This window comes from Lampris incognitus, chromosome 9 (genome assembly GCF_029633865.1).
Source record: "Lampris incognitus isolate fLamInc1 chromosome 9, fLamInc1.hap2, whole genome shotgun sequence".
Taxonomy (NCBI): domain Eukaryota; kingdom Metazoa; phylum Chordata; class Actinopteri; order Lampriformes; family Lampridae; genus Lampris; species Lampris incognitus.
Window position 1 is genome coordinate 14,983,360 of NC_079219.1, and position 18,918 is coordinate 15,002,277.

The window sequence follows — 18,918 nt, forward strand, 5'->3', positions numbered from 1 at the left end:
GCCTCTGCAGAACGGTGATGTTGGCATCCAGTGGCCAGATCCTACAGACCACAACTACTGTTCTAACAAGTCAACTTAAGACAGTGCAACACAAACTGATCCTGCGCCATCAGTGTCAGCCTATGACTTGGATGACAAAGAGTAATCCATTGGGTGGAAGAAAGGGAGACACTCTGGACAGGTCACCAGTCCATCAAAGGGCCCATACACACAGTCATTCAAACACCATTCACATCTATGGGCAATTTATAGACTCCAGTTCACCTAATACCCATGTTTTAGGACTGTGAGAGAAAAACTGGGGTACCTAGAGGAAACCCATGCAAACACAGGAAGAACAAGTAAACTCCACGCAGATGGAAAGATGGGTTGGAATTCAACCAAGGACCCTCTTGCTGTGAAGTGGCAGTGCTAAACTACCATGCTGCCCCTAAAATAAATTATTCTGTTATTTCTTATCAGGCTGGATATGATCGTTTCCACTGCTGGAACGTCTTTATTATTTGAGTGAGGTGAATTCACTTAATGAGTTGGTGGATAGTGAATCTATCCTGGTATTTCATGTTATTATTACACCATTTTTAACATTACTATTATTCATCTATCCATCCAACCATCCATCCATTTCTCCATCCATCCAATTCAGGGTTGCGGGGGGCTGGAGTCTATCCCAGTAAGTATGGAGCAGAGGGCAGGGAGACACCCTGGACAGATTGCCAGCCCATTGCAGGGTCCCCACACACAGTCACTAAAACACCACTCACACCAATGGACAATTATTATTATTTTCTATGTATTAAATGTTGTAATAGTAGTAGTGGTGCTAGTAGCATTGTAGTAGTAGCATTATAGCTGTATTAGTAGTAGTATGGATGGTGGTACAATGGCTGAGGTATTAGCAGAAATAGCACTATCTAGAGGCCTGACCTGTCGTTTCCACAGGTCCTGCAGGAAGGGGCTGCAACACAATGATGATGTCATTGGGAGATTCCTGCTGGGGGTGGAGCTGGGAGCAGTGGTACAGCAGTTGAGAATGACTTGGAGAGAAGAGGTTGCACAGCCGACACATAAACATTGAAGCACCTGTAGAGAAAGCGTTGATAGATTTCAGAAGAGAGGTGGGGACAAACAAGACAGAATGGAAATTGGACAGATTATGAGTAAATCTGGTTCAACATGGTGAAAGGATCTGTGTGGTGCTGAAGCACTGTTCATCATGGCTTCCTATTCCGAGATGATTTCACTCAGAGTGTGTGTGTGTGTGTGTGTGTGTGTGTGTGTGTGTGTGTGTGTGTGTGTGTGTGTGTGTGTGTGTGTGGGGGGGGGGGGGTCAATCTATACCAAAGATTTCTGGCTTTCAAAACCTGTGTTCCATCCCAGAGTCCTTATTTTGGTAAACATGGGTCCCAATACATTCATATTGCTTTGTGTTTCCACCTTCCAGTATGGAGAAGGAAGCTTTACAACACAACCCTAAAGAAGCCAAAAAAAGTCTTTCCATCTGACAAATACTATAAATAATGATAAATGCAGCTCCAAAAGTAGAATAATTAGAGTTAATAATTAAAGTTTATGTTACACTATAGCAGGGATAGGCAACATGGTCCAGAAAGGTCCGGTGTGGGTGCAGGTCTTTGTTCCAACCAAGCAGTTACACACCTGATTCTATTAGTCAACCAATAGCCTTTAATAAGGACCTTGATTTGTAGACTCAGGTGTGTAACTCCTTGGTTGGAACAAAGACCTGCACCCACACTGGACCTTTCTGGACCATGTTGCCTATCCCCGCATTATAGGTTCTTTCTATAAATACATTGCAGATCTGTTTTGGAAAATATTGCGCAAACATTTTTTGACCATGGGTAATTGTGTGCTCTATGCCAGTTGAATGTCTTTTTGGTCAGCCTCTCCACTGGCAACTGAACCGGACAATTCCATAACCTTCTCATTTTGCATTTCTGTTTTATTAGGCAAGGCTCTCACCCCATATCATGTTCTATGGCCAGTTTTGTTGTAAATATATATACACGAAGAAAGCACCTTGTGACTTGATTTTGAATGACATTGTTTTGTGGGGGAATCCCTTAAAACCTTATACTCCTGCAGCATAAAATAAAATTGGGCAGACCTCTGTATTATAAAGCTGTGAGTAGGTGAAAAAAATCAAAGTTCTCTGCACCATTTCATTTTATTTATCATAGAGCCTAGTGCCCTTTCTGTTGAATCTGCTACTAGTTTTATGCCTTCATTGAAGCACAATATTTTCATCAAAGAACTGGTATACATTAAAGGCGTAGATCCAAACTGAAATACATGGTCACTCTACTGAACACCTTCATTTCCAAAGTGCACGATTTGGATTTTCTCATCATTAATGACAAGTCGTATGTCTTTCGTTTCTCACTCCACAAAATCATGACATTTAACATTTTCTGTAAATTAACCCCAGTTTCAGCAACAAAAATAATATCATTGGCATATAACAGTAATACTAAAGTTTAGTTCATCCATTGGTATGCCTAAATTGGCCTGCTTAATTTCTTGGGCTAAATCATCTACATAGAGAGCGAATACATTAGGGGAGAGAACATCTCGTTGCTTGGCAGGGAACCAACCTGCATTGAATGTATTTACTTGTACACATGCAACCCTAACCCTATACAAAGCCTTAATGGCATTATAAAATTTCCCATCAATACCCAAGCATATCAACTTGTAAGATAAAAGGCCTCTATTGATCCAGTCAAATGCTTTTTTAAAGTCCACAAAACACACAAAGGTCGGTTTCCCGTCTCATAATCTGGCTCTTACCACAGACGATACTGCATAAATATGATCGTTACACACCCAGCTTTTCCTAAAATCATCCTGCTCATCCACCAGCAAACCACGAGTTTCAAGAAAATTGTTAGGTCTGTCACTGAGAATACCAGAATATAATTTGTAAACCATGCTAATCAGGCCGATATCCCTCTCAACCTTTACAAATTTGGAGACCGGTTTAATTATTGATTTGTTCAAGATGCATGGAATAATACTATGTTGAAGCAGAATAACCAACAAGTTAGATGACGTACGGGCTTCGTGGGCGATGTTTTCCGCACCCACTACTTCATTACGGTTTAGCCCTATCTGCCCCCTTCATCTGCACGTGCTAGTTGGGATCGCTTTCAGTTTATCCTTGCGCTACTGTCGTTCCTGCTTTCTTTTCCGTCACCCGTGCTGAGGGGGGGGGGATTATTTGGTTTTAGTTTTTAAGGTGTTCGTCTATTAGTTTTATCTTTCTTTCTTTTTTTTATAGATAAGAGTATGTGGGCTAAGTGATCTCCATATTCAGCCCATGATTTCAATTCAGAACTGATTATCAAACAATGGAGGTTTGTTAAATGCTTATAGTCATATCTATGTGTCCCCAATAGACTGAGACATGCCAAATAAAAACTCGGCAATGTTTCTCTCTCGAGAAGACAGTTGCTTTGTTTTGCACACCCAAACGCATTTTGGCGCGTTTAAGATAACCAAAATTGATACACGAAATAAAATTGGCATGTGTGTGTAAAAGTGTTATAAACTCTTGGGTGTAAACTGGCGAACTTCACACAGGCACGTGTATCGAGTCCGTTATGACCTGGACTCGGGCTTATAGTGAGTCATCACGCTGGAGACTGTATCTCATGAAGCGTTTAATAAAATCGTCGATTAAAAACAACCCAAGAACAAAACAAAAATAAAACATATAGTCCAACAGCGCACAGGGAAACGTCTAATCGAGCGGCTAAACTCATACTTATTGAGAGTAAAGTCATTCCACAACTGGGATGGCCAGGGCAGTGTAACGGTTTCTAGCCTGCCACGACTTTTATGAACCGACACAGTCTGTTTACTTTGTTTTGGCCCAAGCTAACATGAAGACCGCGCAAACATATTCGAGTTGACGCTAGCCCAAATTCTTACCTGTATTTTGTCCGTCCATTTTTCTCAAGACGAAACCGCCCTAGAGATAGTAATTTTATAATGATTATCGATGGAAATATAGCAAAATATAACCACACAACGAGAATTTTGAGCCTAATTTTCCCTTTGCGTCCAGTAAAATTTCTGTCGAATCTGCGACAAAAGTCCTTCCAGCCAACGGAAGAGGGAAGGTGTTGCCTTAGCAGTGGAGAGAACACTGCCCCCTAAGGCAGGAGGACTTTACTGCGGCTGGCGTTTGAGTCGTGAGAAGAGCGTGTTACCTTTTTACCTCAAAATATTGGCGTTAGGTTTTCGCGGCCGTTGGGGAAATCATTTCCAAATTTAAATATGCAAATCAGTGGAACAATATTGTAATTAATATTGTAAACAGCCCATGGCCTAATTTGGAGCACTAGTTCAATATTTACCCATCTGTTTTCTGGACTGTTTTTTATCTGTCTGGGTCCCAGTGACAAAAGGGCTGGCAGAGCATCAAAGATGCCTGCCTTGGCCCCACGCAACTACCCCCAGCTCCTCTTTGGGGCACCTGAAGGCATTATAGGGCCATCCCTATAGTGGGTCTAGCCTTTGTAGTCTACCCACAATTGGCTGTATCCAGCATCCAGATCCAATCTCATTATTACCACTTGTGTCCACAATCAGGCTTCTGTTCACTGTATATAACTCTTGATGACAAGTTAAGATTTAATGAAAACTGACCACTCAGTGGCTTTTATGGAACTTTACTTAAGAGATAGCTCAGCTATATGACAGTCGGTCACTGCAGTCACTGCACCTATACAAGCGTCAGTCTCACACTTTCTTGAGAAGACAGAATTGATTCAGATACAATAATAACACCAGAAATATCTCAAATCTGTCGCTTCTCAAAAAAGGAAAAGGAAATCAATGTCCTCCGGTTTGATTTGTGATGTGTTACACATAGCTTTCTTGGTGCTGGATTTGAGAGTGTGCATTATGTTAATCTCATGCAGAAAATTAATTTGACTGTTTTTATAGTTTGCCAAATTGAAGTTATTGCGCCAGGTATTAACTAACGCTGTAACTGTAGTTTGGCTAAAAAGATCTCTGGTGTGGTTGAATCAGCAACTAAGGCCCACACTTATACTTCTTCGTTTATTAATTGAAATATATATTTTTATTCAAATGAGAGCTGGCCATTCGCCTTTAGTACTGTTATTGATTTCGATAGTAAAAACCTAGAAGGAAAAGGGAAACACACCAAGAGATTTCGCAGAGACATTTGTGGTAGGTTTCAAGTCCACACCAGGTGGGGGCATGTGCTCCAGTGGCTGCAGACATAAGCGCTTCCCACTATCTTTGCTCTTTTTGATATTTCTCTTAGTAAGAAAGCTGAAAGACTCAGTAAGGGATGCACGGTAGAGAAGTCTGTGGTGGAATTCGACCCCAAGCCAGGAGCCACATATGTGGCTTCACATGGATGAAAATGTAACCAGCACTACTGTTATCCTTATGTTAGAAGCCTGACATTTACATTTTTCACATCATCATTTGCAGGCTTAGCACTGGCAGTTAATAGACTTAGCAAGCTGCCCACAAATTTGCCAAACTGCAATAACTTTATGATTATGAATTCACTAATGTTTTAAAAAATCTGTTGCTTTTACCTTTTCCTTGGGAACTGCAAAGACTGTGTTTAATGTTAGAGTTTTTTTTTTTACTGGTGCCTGCACTATGAAATTGTTTACCTGAATGGGGTACACGCAGACCCCACAGGACCCGAATAACAAATAACCTCATTCAAACAGGGAAAATGACACACAAAGTTTATTAAACAGTTAAAAGAATTTACAGACAATTAACTTGATTTGTTCATTAACAAGGAGCAGGAACAAGTTGCCACCGATGCTTCTGCCTGCTTACAGTCCGTTAAAGGGAAATTTCACTCATGGTTTCATGTATGTGCAATCAGTGCTGATGAGTAATGTAATGGATCGAAGCAATCAAGCCCTCACTGTGCGCTGCGCTGCCAAAGAACTCTGTGATCACCCGCTCACAGTGGCTTTCCCGCAGCGCCTACACATACCAGAATGCATTGCGCACAAACCTCTGTATCGTCCATAAAACCCTCTGTGCTATTGTTGTGGGAGGTCATCTACACCATCGGAAACGCTGCTGAGCCAAGAGAACGAGGATGTGTTCTTTGAACAGCGAGTTTAGAGTAGATTACATGTAGAAACCCCGCTAGGCTGTAGTTTTCCGGCCGCCAGTGACGTCATGATACGTGTGAGGTGACGCGTCACTTGCCGGCCGGAGAAAAAGAAAACCCGATGCAGGAGCAACGGCAAGTGTTTTTTCATGAGCTGTCCTCGTCGCAGATAGACAGAGATAAGGTTGAAAATTGGTGAATTTTCCCTTTAACAGTCATGTTGGTGACAACATCACCTTTTTAGTGGTAGCCACTGCCGAGTCAACATGCCGATCCACAGCAACAATCACTAAGACTACTGTAATGTATCCCGGTCTCTCTTCCTTTCTGCCTCTCATACACACACAGATAACGCACGCACGCCAACACTCACACGACGGGCTCCTCTCCCTCCGTTCTTCCTCCCCTCTCCGGAGGACGGCATCCACCCCACCCCCCACCCCCCAATTACAGAAAGAGTATGCTTCATCTTCAGCCAATGTGTTTTGAATGGAAATAAAATTTAAAAATAAATAAGAAGGAAAAAAAACACTCCCATGCTATTATTTACATTTCGCTGTTGTTTACAACATGGTAACTCTGGTAGACCTCCAAAAAAAAAATCACTACACAAGATGCTGATAACCTCAGAATAAACGTGTGCCATGTTTTCTCAGTGAAGTTTAAGGAAATTGTGTTCCAATTTCCGAATGGATGGAGTTGGTACATGGCTATTGGCTATACTAAAGCGCAAGACGCCAAGTTAGCTAGACTCAGATAACCATAAATGCAGTCTTTTCACAAGCTAGTGGGCCAGTGGGAACAGGCCTATTGCATCTCATGATTTAAAACGTCAGACAAACAATTGATGAGAGTTTAAGAGCTGATATACACCGATCAGCCAAAACATTAAAACCACCTGAGGCCATTGTCATAAGGTAACATTGTTGCCATGAAGGGATGTACCTGGTCTGCAATGGTGTTTAGGTAGGTGGTACGTGCAAAAGTAACATCCACGTGAATGGCAGGACCCAAGGTTTCCCAGCAAGAACATTGCCCAGAGCATCACACTGCTTCCACCGGCTTGCCTTCTTCCCATAGTGCATTCTGGTGCCATCTCTTCCCCATGTAAACAACGCACATGCACCCGGCCGTCCACATGATGTAAAAGAAAACGTGATTCATCAGACCAACTTCTTCCATTGCTCCATGGTCCAGTTCTGATGCATACGTGCCCATTGTAGGTGCTTTTGGCAGTGGACAGGGGTCATCATGGAAACTCTGACCGGTCTGTGGCCATGCAGTCCCATACGCAGCAAGCTGTGATGCACTGTGTGTTCTGACACCTGTCTGTCATGGCCAGCGTTAAGTTTTTCCACAATCTGAGCTACAGAAGCTCTTCTGTGGGATCGGACCAGATGGGCCAGCCTTTTGCTCCCCACATGTATCAATTAACTTTGAGCACCCATGACCCTGTCGCCGGTTCACCAGTTGTCCTTCCTTGGATCACTTTTAGTAGGTACTGACCACTGCATACTGGGAACACCCCACAAGACCTGTCGTTTTGGAGATGCTCTGACCCAGTCATCTAGCCATCACAATTTGGCCCTTGTTAGAGTCGATCACATCTTTACGCTTGCCCATTTTTCCTGCTTCCAAAACATCAACTTTAAGAACTGTTCACTTCCTGCCTAATATATCCCACCCCTTGACAGGTGCCTTTGTAAATGAGATAATGTTATTCACTTGCCTGTCAGTGGTTTTAATGTTTTGGCTGATCGGTGTATATAACATCTGTTTAGGTGTCCAAATCCTCCTCTTCCATCATTCCTATTTCTCGCTACTGTGAGCTAGTTACTGAAATAAAGTTGACATACCTCAAAAAAACAAAAACAAAAAACTTTAAAAAGTATTTGAGCACATTTTGGTGTTATTGTTGCTCGCTCCCGTCCTTCCTGTCTCTCCACTGTAAACTCTTAAGTCAAAGAAAATGTGCCCAACAAGGAAAAAGACATGAAATCATTAGAAACAAGGGTAGAAATCAGGGTTGCCGGGGAAAATATCACCTAAGTTTCCTCACACAGCTATTTCAAATCGAAACCAAATACCCTTTTATAGAGGAAGATAAAAACAAGTATTAAGGTTTGTGTGTGGATGATAAACAAAAAATGACTCAAGGCTATTATGGCTGTATTCCTGAGAACCTGTGTTGACATGTTTCATGTGTGTGTGTGTGTGTGTGTGTGTGTGTGTGTGTGTATATGTGTGTGTGCATGCGTGTGTGTGTGTTCACATGGAGCAACACTTGTTCTTGTGTGCGTGACAGTTTTTGAAGCGGAGTCTCTGTTTGGAGCGATATTTCTCCAAGTAGGTCAGCTGTTTACTGTTGATGGCCCCTCTGCGCTTCCTGGAATACACACAGAGACGCAAACATACAACGGTAAAAGTCAGTCACATGTTACTCAAATGATAAATTTTCACTGTTGGAAAAGAAATTGTTGGGGTAGGGCGATATTTTGTCATCACTTCTTTGGAGCGAAAAACTATTTTCAGTAAACAGAAAATACGTATGTATGCTAAAGCTTATTTTGGCATATGATGGGTTCTCACGTTGTATACATTTGTTATGTGTCATTACATATTTCTGTATGAATAAGTTGTTATGACGCTATAATGTGCAAATGTCCTTACTGTCTGATGAGCTGAATGGCATCCTCATACTTCATCCCACTCTCTATCAGAGCCAGAGCCACCAGCACAGGTGCCCTGCATGCACCACACACACACACACACACACACACACACACACACACACACACACACACACACACACACACACACACACACACACACACACACAAGGTAATGCCTGTGTGGGTATTTATATAGTTGGTTGGATTGGGTATAACAATTTTGTGGTGGTAGTGTAAAGGTGGTCATGTGGTCATTTTAATGTAAGCAGAGACAAGACAAACTAACAGCTATTTAATGGTTTTTCCATGCAAAAACAAAAGTGGCTGTAGGAATCAAGCTTCTTGAATGTCTCTAAATTAAACTTTTTTTCCTGGCTAAAAGCGTTGATGAGCTGATTAGAATCTGTGTGTGTGTGTGTGTGTGTGTGTGTGTGTGTGTGTGTGTGTGTGTGTGTGTGTGCACGCATGAGTGTGTATGTGTGTGTGTGCGAGAGAGAGAAATGCAGGTTTCACAGCAGTCGCTGTCCCCAATAAAAGACCCTGCCCCCCCCGAGATACTAGATCATCATGAATAAATTAGAGATTTCATGTGCTATTTAAGCTGCAAGTGGTTTCAGAAAGCCCTCTTGAAATGAAAACATGAGTGACGAGTGACTTCAAGATATTCTTAGCATTAAGAGGCCTTCCGGGAAACCAAACACAGATTATCCCACAAGAGGCCCCAGAGAAAGCATGTGACCTCAAGCCTCCGGCCCTTCTTGTCACCCTCCCAACAAAATGTACCCCTGTCAGATAGGTGATCAACAGCAGAACAAGAACACTTTGTACAGCTACTGAAAGCAGCTGACAAAGAGTACAAATTTGTTTTATAATTGTCTAAAAAAAGTATCTGCTCAGTGATCTGGTGCTTTGGGGTGCCGCATGCCAAGTTGGTAATCAGGGCAGGTGTCATAACTGACCCCCCCCCCCCTGTCTTTGTCTCTCTGTCTGTCTCTCTCTCTCTCTCTCATACACACACACACACACACACACATGCACGCTCTCTTTTGTGTGGGTTCAGTGCATGTGTGTTTGTGTCAGTGTCCGACCTCCCCAGTCCAGCCACACAGTGCACAGCCACACAGCATCCCGGATCCTCCTGAAACTTTTTCTTCAGCAGGCTCAGCCAATCATCAACCAGTTTACTGGGGGGTGGGGCACCATCGTCAAATGGCCAATCCTGGAAGAGAAACAAGGCGGTAATTCTGTTCTTCTCCAGTGGACAAGCTTGCCTTTACATAGTTTGTTGTGTTTACACAGTCAGCGTGTTACACAGTCAGCGTGTAGCAGATAGTGCGTGTATAGCATTCTCACCACCACGGTAATGCCGTCTTTCTCTAGTGGCGCTTTGTCATATGTGACATCACAGACTCGAACCACTGTGGTGGCTCCATACTGCTTCAGGTCCTAGGGAGGAATAATGGTGTGGGGTAGCCAATTAATTAGATGAACACATCATGAAAGTGTGTACAGTGTAGTTTCTTTTAATGCAATATGTTCGTATCAAAAACAGCGATTTTTTTGTGATAGTAACAAACTATCTATCTATCTATCTATCTATCTATCTATCTGTCTATCTGTCTGTCTGTCTGTCTGTCTGTCTGTCTGTCTGTCTGAGTGTGTACTTGCTTTTCCACGTGTGTGTGTGTGTGTGTGTGTGTGTGTGTGTGTGTGTGTGTGTGTGTGTGTGTGTGTGTGTGTGTGTGTGAGTGTGTGTGTGTGTTTGTGTGTGTGTGTGCTTTGCTTACCTCTATGAAGGAATTGAGTGTGTTGTTTGTGGGGTTGTGTGTGATGAGGAATCTCATGTTCTTATGGCAGAGTTCCACCGGGGCCGGACGGTTCATGTTGGCCATCACGACGCTTGTGCGCGTGGGATGACCTCTGACCTTTAGATGTTAGCAGAACACTATTAGTACAAATGGACAACACGTGAGTGCAGCTTTTACTCTCTGAGGTATATGTAAGGCGTCTGTGTTGGAGGAAAATATACGATATTCTTGGAAAATAAGATTTTTTTTGGAAATTTCATAACCCAACAGAGCTAAAAATACAATGTTTTTTTTTTTTTTTTTTTATCCCAGTGTTTGCCAGAAGGAACCCTACATATTCACATGGGGAACCAGATCGAAAGTCCAACTGGACTTTTGCCAAGGGGACGCGATCACCGTCATGCTTCATCTTCACAGCCAGCCTTTATGACTGGAAGTTTCCCCTTTTCAGTTTGACGTCTCACTGCTCACTTATTCAATTCTCCATGGATTGTTTTGAGTGTTTCCATGTAATGTTACATGGAAATTTTACTGTAAACTTTGGTTAAATCACGCATCCTTCTGAGAAGTTAGTTTCAAGCAATTTGTACTGATAGCTGTAATCACGTCATGGCCGTGTTGTTGTAATATCAGATTGCATCACAATATTTCCCATTTAAAGTAAAACTAACCATTTCACAGTCCCCAAGATATTGGAAAAACTCATCTTGTCCTCATACCCACAACTCATATGAAAGGTGTGAGGCTTATTTACAATTTTCAACAGATCAAGATGAGACATAAATGAAGCTCATTTGCATGTAAAACTCAAACAAGCATTGTGGCAGTCATATCATGGTGTTTTGTATTGACTTGATGACCAATGACTTGGATATCCTGCTAATGTTTATCTGTATCATGGGGAAAAACAGGAAATTTCCCTTTACTTTATACAGATGTTGACACTACCCACTGTCAGTGAGAAAAAAAATCAAGCATGCCTCACATTTTTAATTCCAGAATGCTCACAGCTTTGACTGAGATAAGGATGTGACAACTGTGAGTTGTGATAATGGCGTCCTGCCAGGCTTCCGAGAAACCACTTGTCACAGTGAGGCATCACCTCACTGGATCACAGCACGGTGAATATTTTACCTAGACATGGGTATTTCTCTTCAAAGATGAACTGGATGTATGCATAAAGCTATTACGCTGACATAAATTAGTTAGGCATGTCTTACATAAGAAAATATTTTCATGCTTGTGACTTGTAATTGTATGCACAAGCTGCATATTGAGTTGTCCACAGCCATGCCCTCATACCTGCTGAGAAGGAGATGCACTAAATAGACCACAGGGTCTAGACCGTAGACTAGAAAAGAGCAAAGAAAGCCAGAGCAGGTGGAAACTCGAGTGACTGAACAAGCTGAATGACACCATCTGCAGTATTAAGGCTATACGGGAGTTCTTTCAGCAGTAGGCCATTAAAGTTCCCTGCATGTCAACAGAAAGGTCCAAGAAGAGGCGTGTTATTATGAGAGCAATTAGGTTTTGATGTCAACACGGTTTACAGTTTGCATCATGTCCATCCTCTCAGTGTGGCTTTGCAGTATCTAAACTTCACATTTGATTTAGTGCGATTGGTTTTTTCTCTTCTGTCTGTGTGGGCAGTCCCCGATAATGATTTATTATTGCATTACTTGCTTTACAGTAAATGAATAACCCATTGTGGATGTAATAAAAAACATTTTACTGCTACTATAATTGGTATATGAGCATGACAGAATTTCTGAGATGCTCAATACATAACAAGAGCCACATATAAAAAAAAAAAAAGAAAAACGCTTGGAACCTGCAGGGGAAAAATGGCATTTGTACATCCCTATATATAGTCACGGTTGGCCTCCCAGTCCCCTCTCACCTTTAGATGTTCACGACTAGCAGTCAGCTGTTTTCTTCAACACCCAGTCAGTGATATCAGTGCTCCCAGGTGATGCCGGCCTTCCCGACTGACCTCGAACTGTCAGAAATCTGTTTATGACTGTTTATGTTGTCCACGTGCTTGGGTCCTGTTGTCTTGAGTATTGTTTTACCCCATCAGTTGCCTTTCAGCTTCAGTCTGGCAGGCTCCACTGTGCTACTGCTTTCCACGTCTCTCTCTCTGTTTCTCTCTCTCTCTCACGCTCTCTCTCTCTCTTTCCTTCTTTCTCCAGTTAGCGTCCAGTGGCCAAACTCCACTGGTTACCCCATGAGCTGGCTGGGTCAGAGGACTACAGGCAAAGGTGATCCAGAGTTCAGGGCCCCAGAACAGCAGGATAGAGCATGGTGCCAGATGGGGGTGAGTCTAAATGTGTTGGGCGTGGCAGTAGTCACCGCTCCTGCGCACAAACTCCATCAACCAGCAAATCTGAAGAACAAAACACACATGAAAAACAATATTGTGACCGTGAAATCAAATGTTAACTCGGAGGAGTCAGTGGTACAAGATTTTTTCCCCCAAGTTTGGACACTTGCTTTTCATATCAACACCCCATAACCAGCCCTTACGGCCAAGCTGCCATTGCCAACTGACATGTATCAGGTCAAATGATTGGCCCATTTACTCACCCTCTCTCTCTCTTTCTCGCTTCTCTCTTCTGCACTCACCCACACACGCGCGCGCGCACACACACACACACACACACACACACACACACACACACACACACACACACACACACAAGCACTGCTTATTTTCTTATTATAGTTAAAAAACCCAGGGTTCGCCAACCAAGGCAAAAATGTTTAGAGCCGCATGCTGTGATAACGATATCAAAACAACTCTGACCTCATTATTTTTTGCCTGGTCCTGAAATATTGATGTTTTAACTTGGGTTTAAAATGTTAAAATCACATCATCACATGTTATTGCACAAAATCACAAGTCCCACAAAGATCTAGGTCAAAGGCTGGGAATAACATCTAAGTTTCCAATCCGCGTGTTTACATGGACCTGAGTATTCCGGTTCTGATCGGGCTTTTGGAGTACCCCCGTCTTTGTGTCTGTGCATTGCAGTCAATAGAGTGGAACGGATGAACACCAGACAAACGTCTTCATACCTCAGCTGTAGTTTTATTGAGGACAGACGTTGCTGTGATGTCATAGTTTCAGCGCCGAAAAGGATTACAAGACTTGGTGACAACGGTTCACACGAAAGAAAGAAAAAAAAACAATAAAACCGGAACTCCCCCGCAACCGAAGTACACGTCACCAAAATGGACGCCTATGCAACAATCATTACGTCATGTAAACATCACAGCCCGAGTTCAGAAACCTGAATAAGCCCTTATGTCAGTTTTGAGGAACCAGATTATGCTAGCTGGAGTACTCCGAAAGAAGCTGTTACTGCTGCATGTTTAACCGGTTATTTTCTTGCCCGGTGCGGGATTCGATACGGGTGTACTTCACCACAAGGCGACGTCACTAACCGCTCGGCTAAAGGGTCAGACCCGTTAGCTAGGGACTAATATGTATTATTATTAGTTTACACGTGTATAATACAGCTTAATCCGGTTTCTGACCGCCGCCGACTACCTGCGCAGGCGCGGCTTCAGCCAAATCGCGTAACAGAAACACAAAAAATGGCGGCGACGAGAGCGCTTCACTTCTGGAGCCTATTTTGCCGGTAACTGCTGCATATCTTCATCCACTTCTCCGTTGTCCTACACGGTGGCACTGACAGCCTGACACCGGTCAAAGTGGAGGACATGTTTAATATTTCCTGTGGCTCTCTTCAATTGCTGGCAATAAGGTGGATAAGCCAAATCCGCAACACGATGTCGGCATATAACAGTGGTAAGCCCGCTATGAGCCAACGTGGTCTAATTTTCAATTGCTACAGTCAATTTAATTCAAGGTCAACGGTTATGAATATCAGATTAACGATTTCAAAATTGCTTGCAGTTTGCGTTGTAAACATTACAGGCGCCGGCACAAATAGCATGCTGTAGTCAGTAACCGCGACGCTAGTATTTATTAGGACTGGTAAAAATCTGGCAATACAATACTGTAACGTGCATGGATAAGAAGACACGCTGGCCGCTGGTGCGGGCGATACGGGTTCGCTTCCCGGCCGCGGCGGTTCCTGTGGTTGCGTTGTCCCCCGAATTCGCTACAATATGTATCGCGATACAGGGGTTACGATTCGATATGTTGCGAAATACTGCGATGCTGTAAACAAACAGGAATCAGGAGCAACTTATTGTTATCTCTATCATGGACCTGCACACAAAAGAAACGAAATTCCGTTTCACCCAGCCCACTGTGCAACACAAAAGACAAAAATAGATAAACAAGGTGATATATTGTGATTTTATAGGCCTGTGTTCTTTGTGTTTACGCTACTTCCTGTCTCAGTTTACATTGTTACGTTGGAGTGGAAGAATCAAATGACTGAAGATTGCAAAACTGCTATCTTACGGCGAGGGGGTTTATACACAACACAAAATGAACCGCTGTCTACCACAAATCTTTGCACGTGAACTGCTAGTTAAAAATTTATAATGTGTTTGAGAGTCGATTCAGTATCACAAAACACAATATCGCGATACTCAAGTGTATCGATATTTTCTTACACCCCTAGTATTAATCATGGATACGGGGATATGGATAACCAGATTTCTTTGTGTTCCATGTAAACGCCATATCCCGAATATGATCAAAACCGGGATAAGCCTCATAACCGGTAAACGCAGTCCATGTGAAAACCTACTTGGCAAATACATAGAATCCTATTTGGATATGTGTCTGTGTATTATTGAATAGTATGTTCCCATTATGTTCTAATCTTAAAAAATTGTATGGACAGCTACAAGTGAAATTAGTTCTATAAGCCTGCAAAACCCATGTTGTAATAATTTTAGTTTGTCACGTTAATTGAATAAAATTATACTTCCTCAGCGCATGATACAAAGCGCCGAGGACGGAAACGCTTGAATGATAATACCCCGGTAAGTATGTTATATACTGTACTTATAGGCCTAGGCTGAATTGATGTATCAGCAATACAAAGCAATACACAGCATTATGGTCAGTTACGATGGAGAGACAGTCACAAAACGTTGTTGCAGGGGAATCTGTTACAAAGGTAGGACCAAATATTGCGGATCTGTATTGGATAAAATATCTGGTTTGCAAGGAGGAAAATTACCGACCTTCACATAAATACTTGTAGATTATATCTGGTAAGTCTGTCTACTGTACCATAGCCCCTTTGTCAGTATTAGCCGGACGTGCTCTGCCTTATTACAATCATTTCATCAGGTAAAGGCAAATCTTTGAATGTATAGTTTTGGTTGTTAGCCAGTAAAATTGCTGCAGTCCATCATGATCAAGTGACTAACACAATATTTTGCAAGTATTTCTGAAATGACCATCGAACTGACAAAGAAATATAAGCGCAACAGCAGAATGAGTCATCATTTACCAGTCCCTTACCTGATACCCCAGGATGCACTATTCAAGCTAAGTGGCAGAAATTAATAATGTGGTGCTTCCAAGATTTTACTTATAGGGAGAGATGAAGGAAAGGGTCAGCAGGTAAAAGAGAAACAGGTAGAGAGGGAAACTCTTGGGGGTGGGGGGGGGTGGAGCTCACTAGTGCTCCTCCCACACACTTGCCTGAACACCCAGACCGACAACCTAGAGAGCCAACAGGTAATCTGGGTAATCCTCTCTCTCACCTTTTCAACTGTCAGATTCAATTGAGCGCACACACACATGCACGCACACATGCACACACACGCACATGCACGCACACATGCACACACTCACACACACAGTCATTATGATCACACGCCAACTCACTCACTCTTCCAGAAGAGGGAAATTGCGGTCTATTCTTGGTAGCGGCTGTCTCCCTATATTTAGGAATTTACCTTGTGATGCCTCTATTTAGAGTTGGGTTCATTTTTCCCCCCATTCACTCAAAGGCAAGTGTGAAGATAAGTTGTTTTACACCGATATTTTTTAACTACTTTAAGGTGAACTCTCTGAATTTATTGGACCTAAGGGGAATTAAACTCAGTTCTGCTTTTAGTTCTGAGCTGCTACAGGCACAGGTACAGTCACAACATAAGTATTTAACAGAGACCTTATTTAGAGACCTTTAAATAAACACAACAGTAGAAGAGCTTCAGTTAAATGTCCCAGACTGCTGTCGTAATTACAATTTAAAACTGTGTATCCAACATTTACATTACAACATATGAAGACCATTTGCTTTAGAAAACAGTTTTTACTGCAGGATAGGCTGATTTTCAATAGTTAAGGCTAGTAATTAACACCAGGTTAGGGTAATAGTCAACACAAGATATGGTCAAGTAAATATACTTGACAGGCTAGTGGGTTAGTTGCCAAGCACAGAGTAAATCTGGCTGCTCTAATGTGATCCAGTAAACACTGGTAGCTCTCTATGGCTCTATCTTTGGCAACGCTTACTCGAGTCACCCTGGATTTAGGCATGGACTACATGCCTGAATTGTACCTATAAGCCTGGCATTCCTTCTTACCTCAATAGACAGCTCGGTTTTTGTACAGGGGAGTCCACCAACCACCAATAGGCAGTTGCACCAAAGTCCTGTAGAGGCAGCAGGCTCCACCACAGTTTCAGCACTGTTATTCTACAGACTGACTGTTATAGTCCGACCTCGTGGACACAGTAGCTGTATTTATAACTGTATCTTTATGAGCAGGCTGACTGTATGTAACATTAAGGTTTTGTAGAAAAACAGCAGTGTGCCCTGCCACTCCAATGGTATCACGCCTCTGTCATTTTACCCGCTGACAGTGTTCTTCAGTAAAGAGCTGCAGAACTCGAGAGGCTTTATAGCAGGATATTGAGCAAAACAGCTAAACTGACTTTCCCTTTTGAAGTCATGTATTAAATAAATATCTAGAACATCACTGTGTAAACGTAATTCTACAACGGTCTGGTGACTCTTGCACCACAGTCATCCTATTCACTGTTATCAAACCTTTTGGAGCAAAACAAGAGCTCCCCTTAGCTGCCAAGCCTCTGGCAGCTGAGTCTGTCTACTCGATCCGAACTGTGGCAGCAAAACAAAAAAACCTTTCACAAAAGCTCTGTGGCACCATGAGAACTTAGTGTGGCAACAACAACAAAACTAAAGCAGTGTCCTTTGAATTATTGCCCCCACCAGTCTCTGTGACTTGATAGTATTTTGCTGTTCCAACAGCAAAAAAGCTGGTTTCCTCTGGATTGCTGTAACAGTGAAGTCCAACAAACGCTGGTCAAGCTCTTCAGGTCCCTTTTCCCATGTGGCTATATGCCAAGTCTTTTACCAAAGAAAAGTCCAACAGAGTCTGCTACAAGTTGAAATATCTTGCAATCGATCCTCGGTCTGTTACTCACACTCACTCACTCACTCACTCACTCACTCACTCACTCACTCACTCTCGCTCTCTCTCACTCACTCACTCTCTCTCACGCTCTCTCTCTCTCTCTCGCTCTCTCTCTCTCTCTCTCTCTCTCTCTCTCTCTCTCTCTCTCTCTCTCTCTCTCTCTCTGACTGAGTGAACTACCAGACCTCTTGTACAACTGCTTAGGCCAGTGTGAATCTGTCCAGTCAGTTGCAACTCTGCTTATGCCAATTTACAGGTCCACTTCCAACCCTCTCCTGTTCCCGCCGAGAGGAACCCTGTGCAATTGCAAGGAATACTGGTATATCTCCTAGTTTGCCGCTCTCTACCTTGCTGAAGAAGCAGTGCAGTATGCTGAGCTGAGGATCCTCAGTGAGCTGGTCTAATCAGGCTGTGCAACCATCTGACCCTGACAGCCCTGTCACCAGCAGAGCACTCCACAGATAATGCTCTTAAAGCAGGGAGAGCGGCTTCCCTCCTTCCCTCACTCCCTCCGCTCCTACACTATTTTCCTCCCCTCCTCCTTTTGCACTTGCGGAGTAGAGAAGAGCCCCCTCCTCCTCCTCCTCCTCCTCCCCCAACCCCTCCTTCCCTCTCCTCACCCCTCCTTTTTCTTAGGTTGGGGATTACAAGGTGGAGTCAAGTTTGGAGGAGGCCAATAACTCAGTGGTCTGACATGGGACCGGTACGTCGACAAACAGAGCTGTTGTTCCAGGCGGAGCGCTCCTTCCACTTCTTGTTGTTTTTCCTTTTAGTTCCTCTGACAGTTGAGTGACAACAGTAGTGAGAAAAAAAAAAAAAAAAGGTCCCGAGAGTGCAGAATTGTGTTGTTGTGATGACACCCTTGTCTCCTCCTTTTCTTGTCAGCTCAAGCGTTCTCTTTCCTTACCCGCC

The 18,918-nt window shown here is 42.9% G+C and overlaps 2 protein-coding genes across 3 annotated transcripts in view; both read right to left on the minus strand.

The window, feature by feature from the left end:
* The window catches only part of LOC130118470 (zinc finger protein ZFAT-like), a 37,242-nt gene extending 33,157 nt beyond the window's left edge, over positions 1 to 4,085 (minus strand). The window contains exons 1-2 of the mRNA XM_056286925.1: positions 3,955 to 4,085; positions 928 to 1,083 (exon numbers count right to left, since the gene is read on the minus strand). Of these exons, the coding sequence (XP_056142900.1) occupies positions 928 to 1,083; positions 3,955 to 3,973 (175 nt within the window). The 5' untranslated portion in view covers positions 3,974 to 4,085. The remainder of the gene's footprint in view (positions 1 to 927; positions 1,084 to 3,954) is intronic.
* A 2,524-nt stretch (positions 4,086 to 6,609) lies between these two features.
* On the minus strand, positions 6,610 to 18,520 carry LOC130117805 (protein tyrosine phosphatase type IVA 3). 2 transcript variants are annotated; one of them, XM_056286041.1, is made up of 7 exons: positions 18,354 to 18,520; positions 12,526 to 13,011; positions 10,605 to 10,742; positions 10,171 to 10,263; positions 9,906 to 10,036; positions 8,816 to 8,890; positions 6,610 to 8,531 (listed from the first exon to the last, which is right to left on the minus strand). In XM_056286041.1, exons 3-7 carry the CDS (start codon positions 10,707 to 10,709, stop codon positions 8,414 to 8,416), a joined length of 522 nt encoding a protein of 173 aa, XP_056142016.1. In that variant the 5' UTR covers positions 10,710 to 10,742; positions 12,526 to 13,011; positions 18,354 to 18,520; the 3' UTR covers positions 6,610 to 8,413. The 2 variants fall into 2 exon arrangements, with proteins under 2 accessions (XP_056142016.1, XP_056142017.1); XM_056286042.1 differs by lacking the exon at positions 18,354 to 18,520 and adding an exon at positions 17,802 to 18,016.
* Between the last annotated feature and the right edge of the window lie 398 nt (positions 18,521 to 18,918).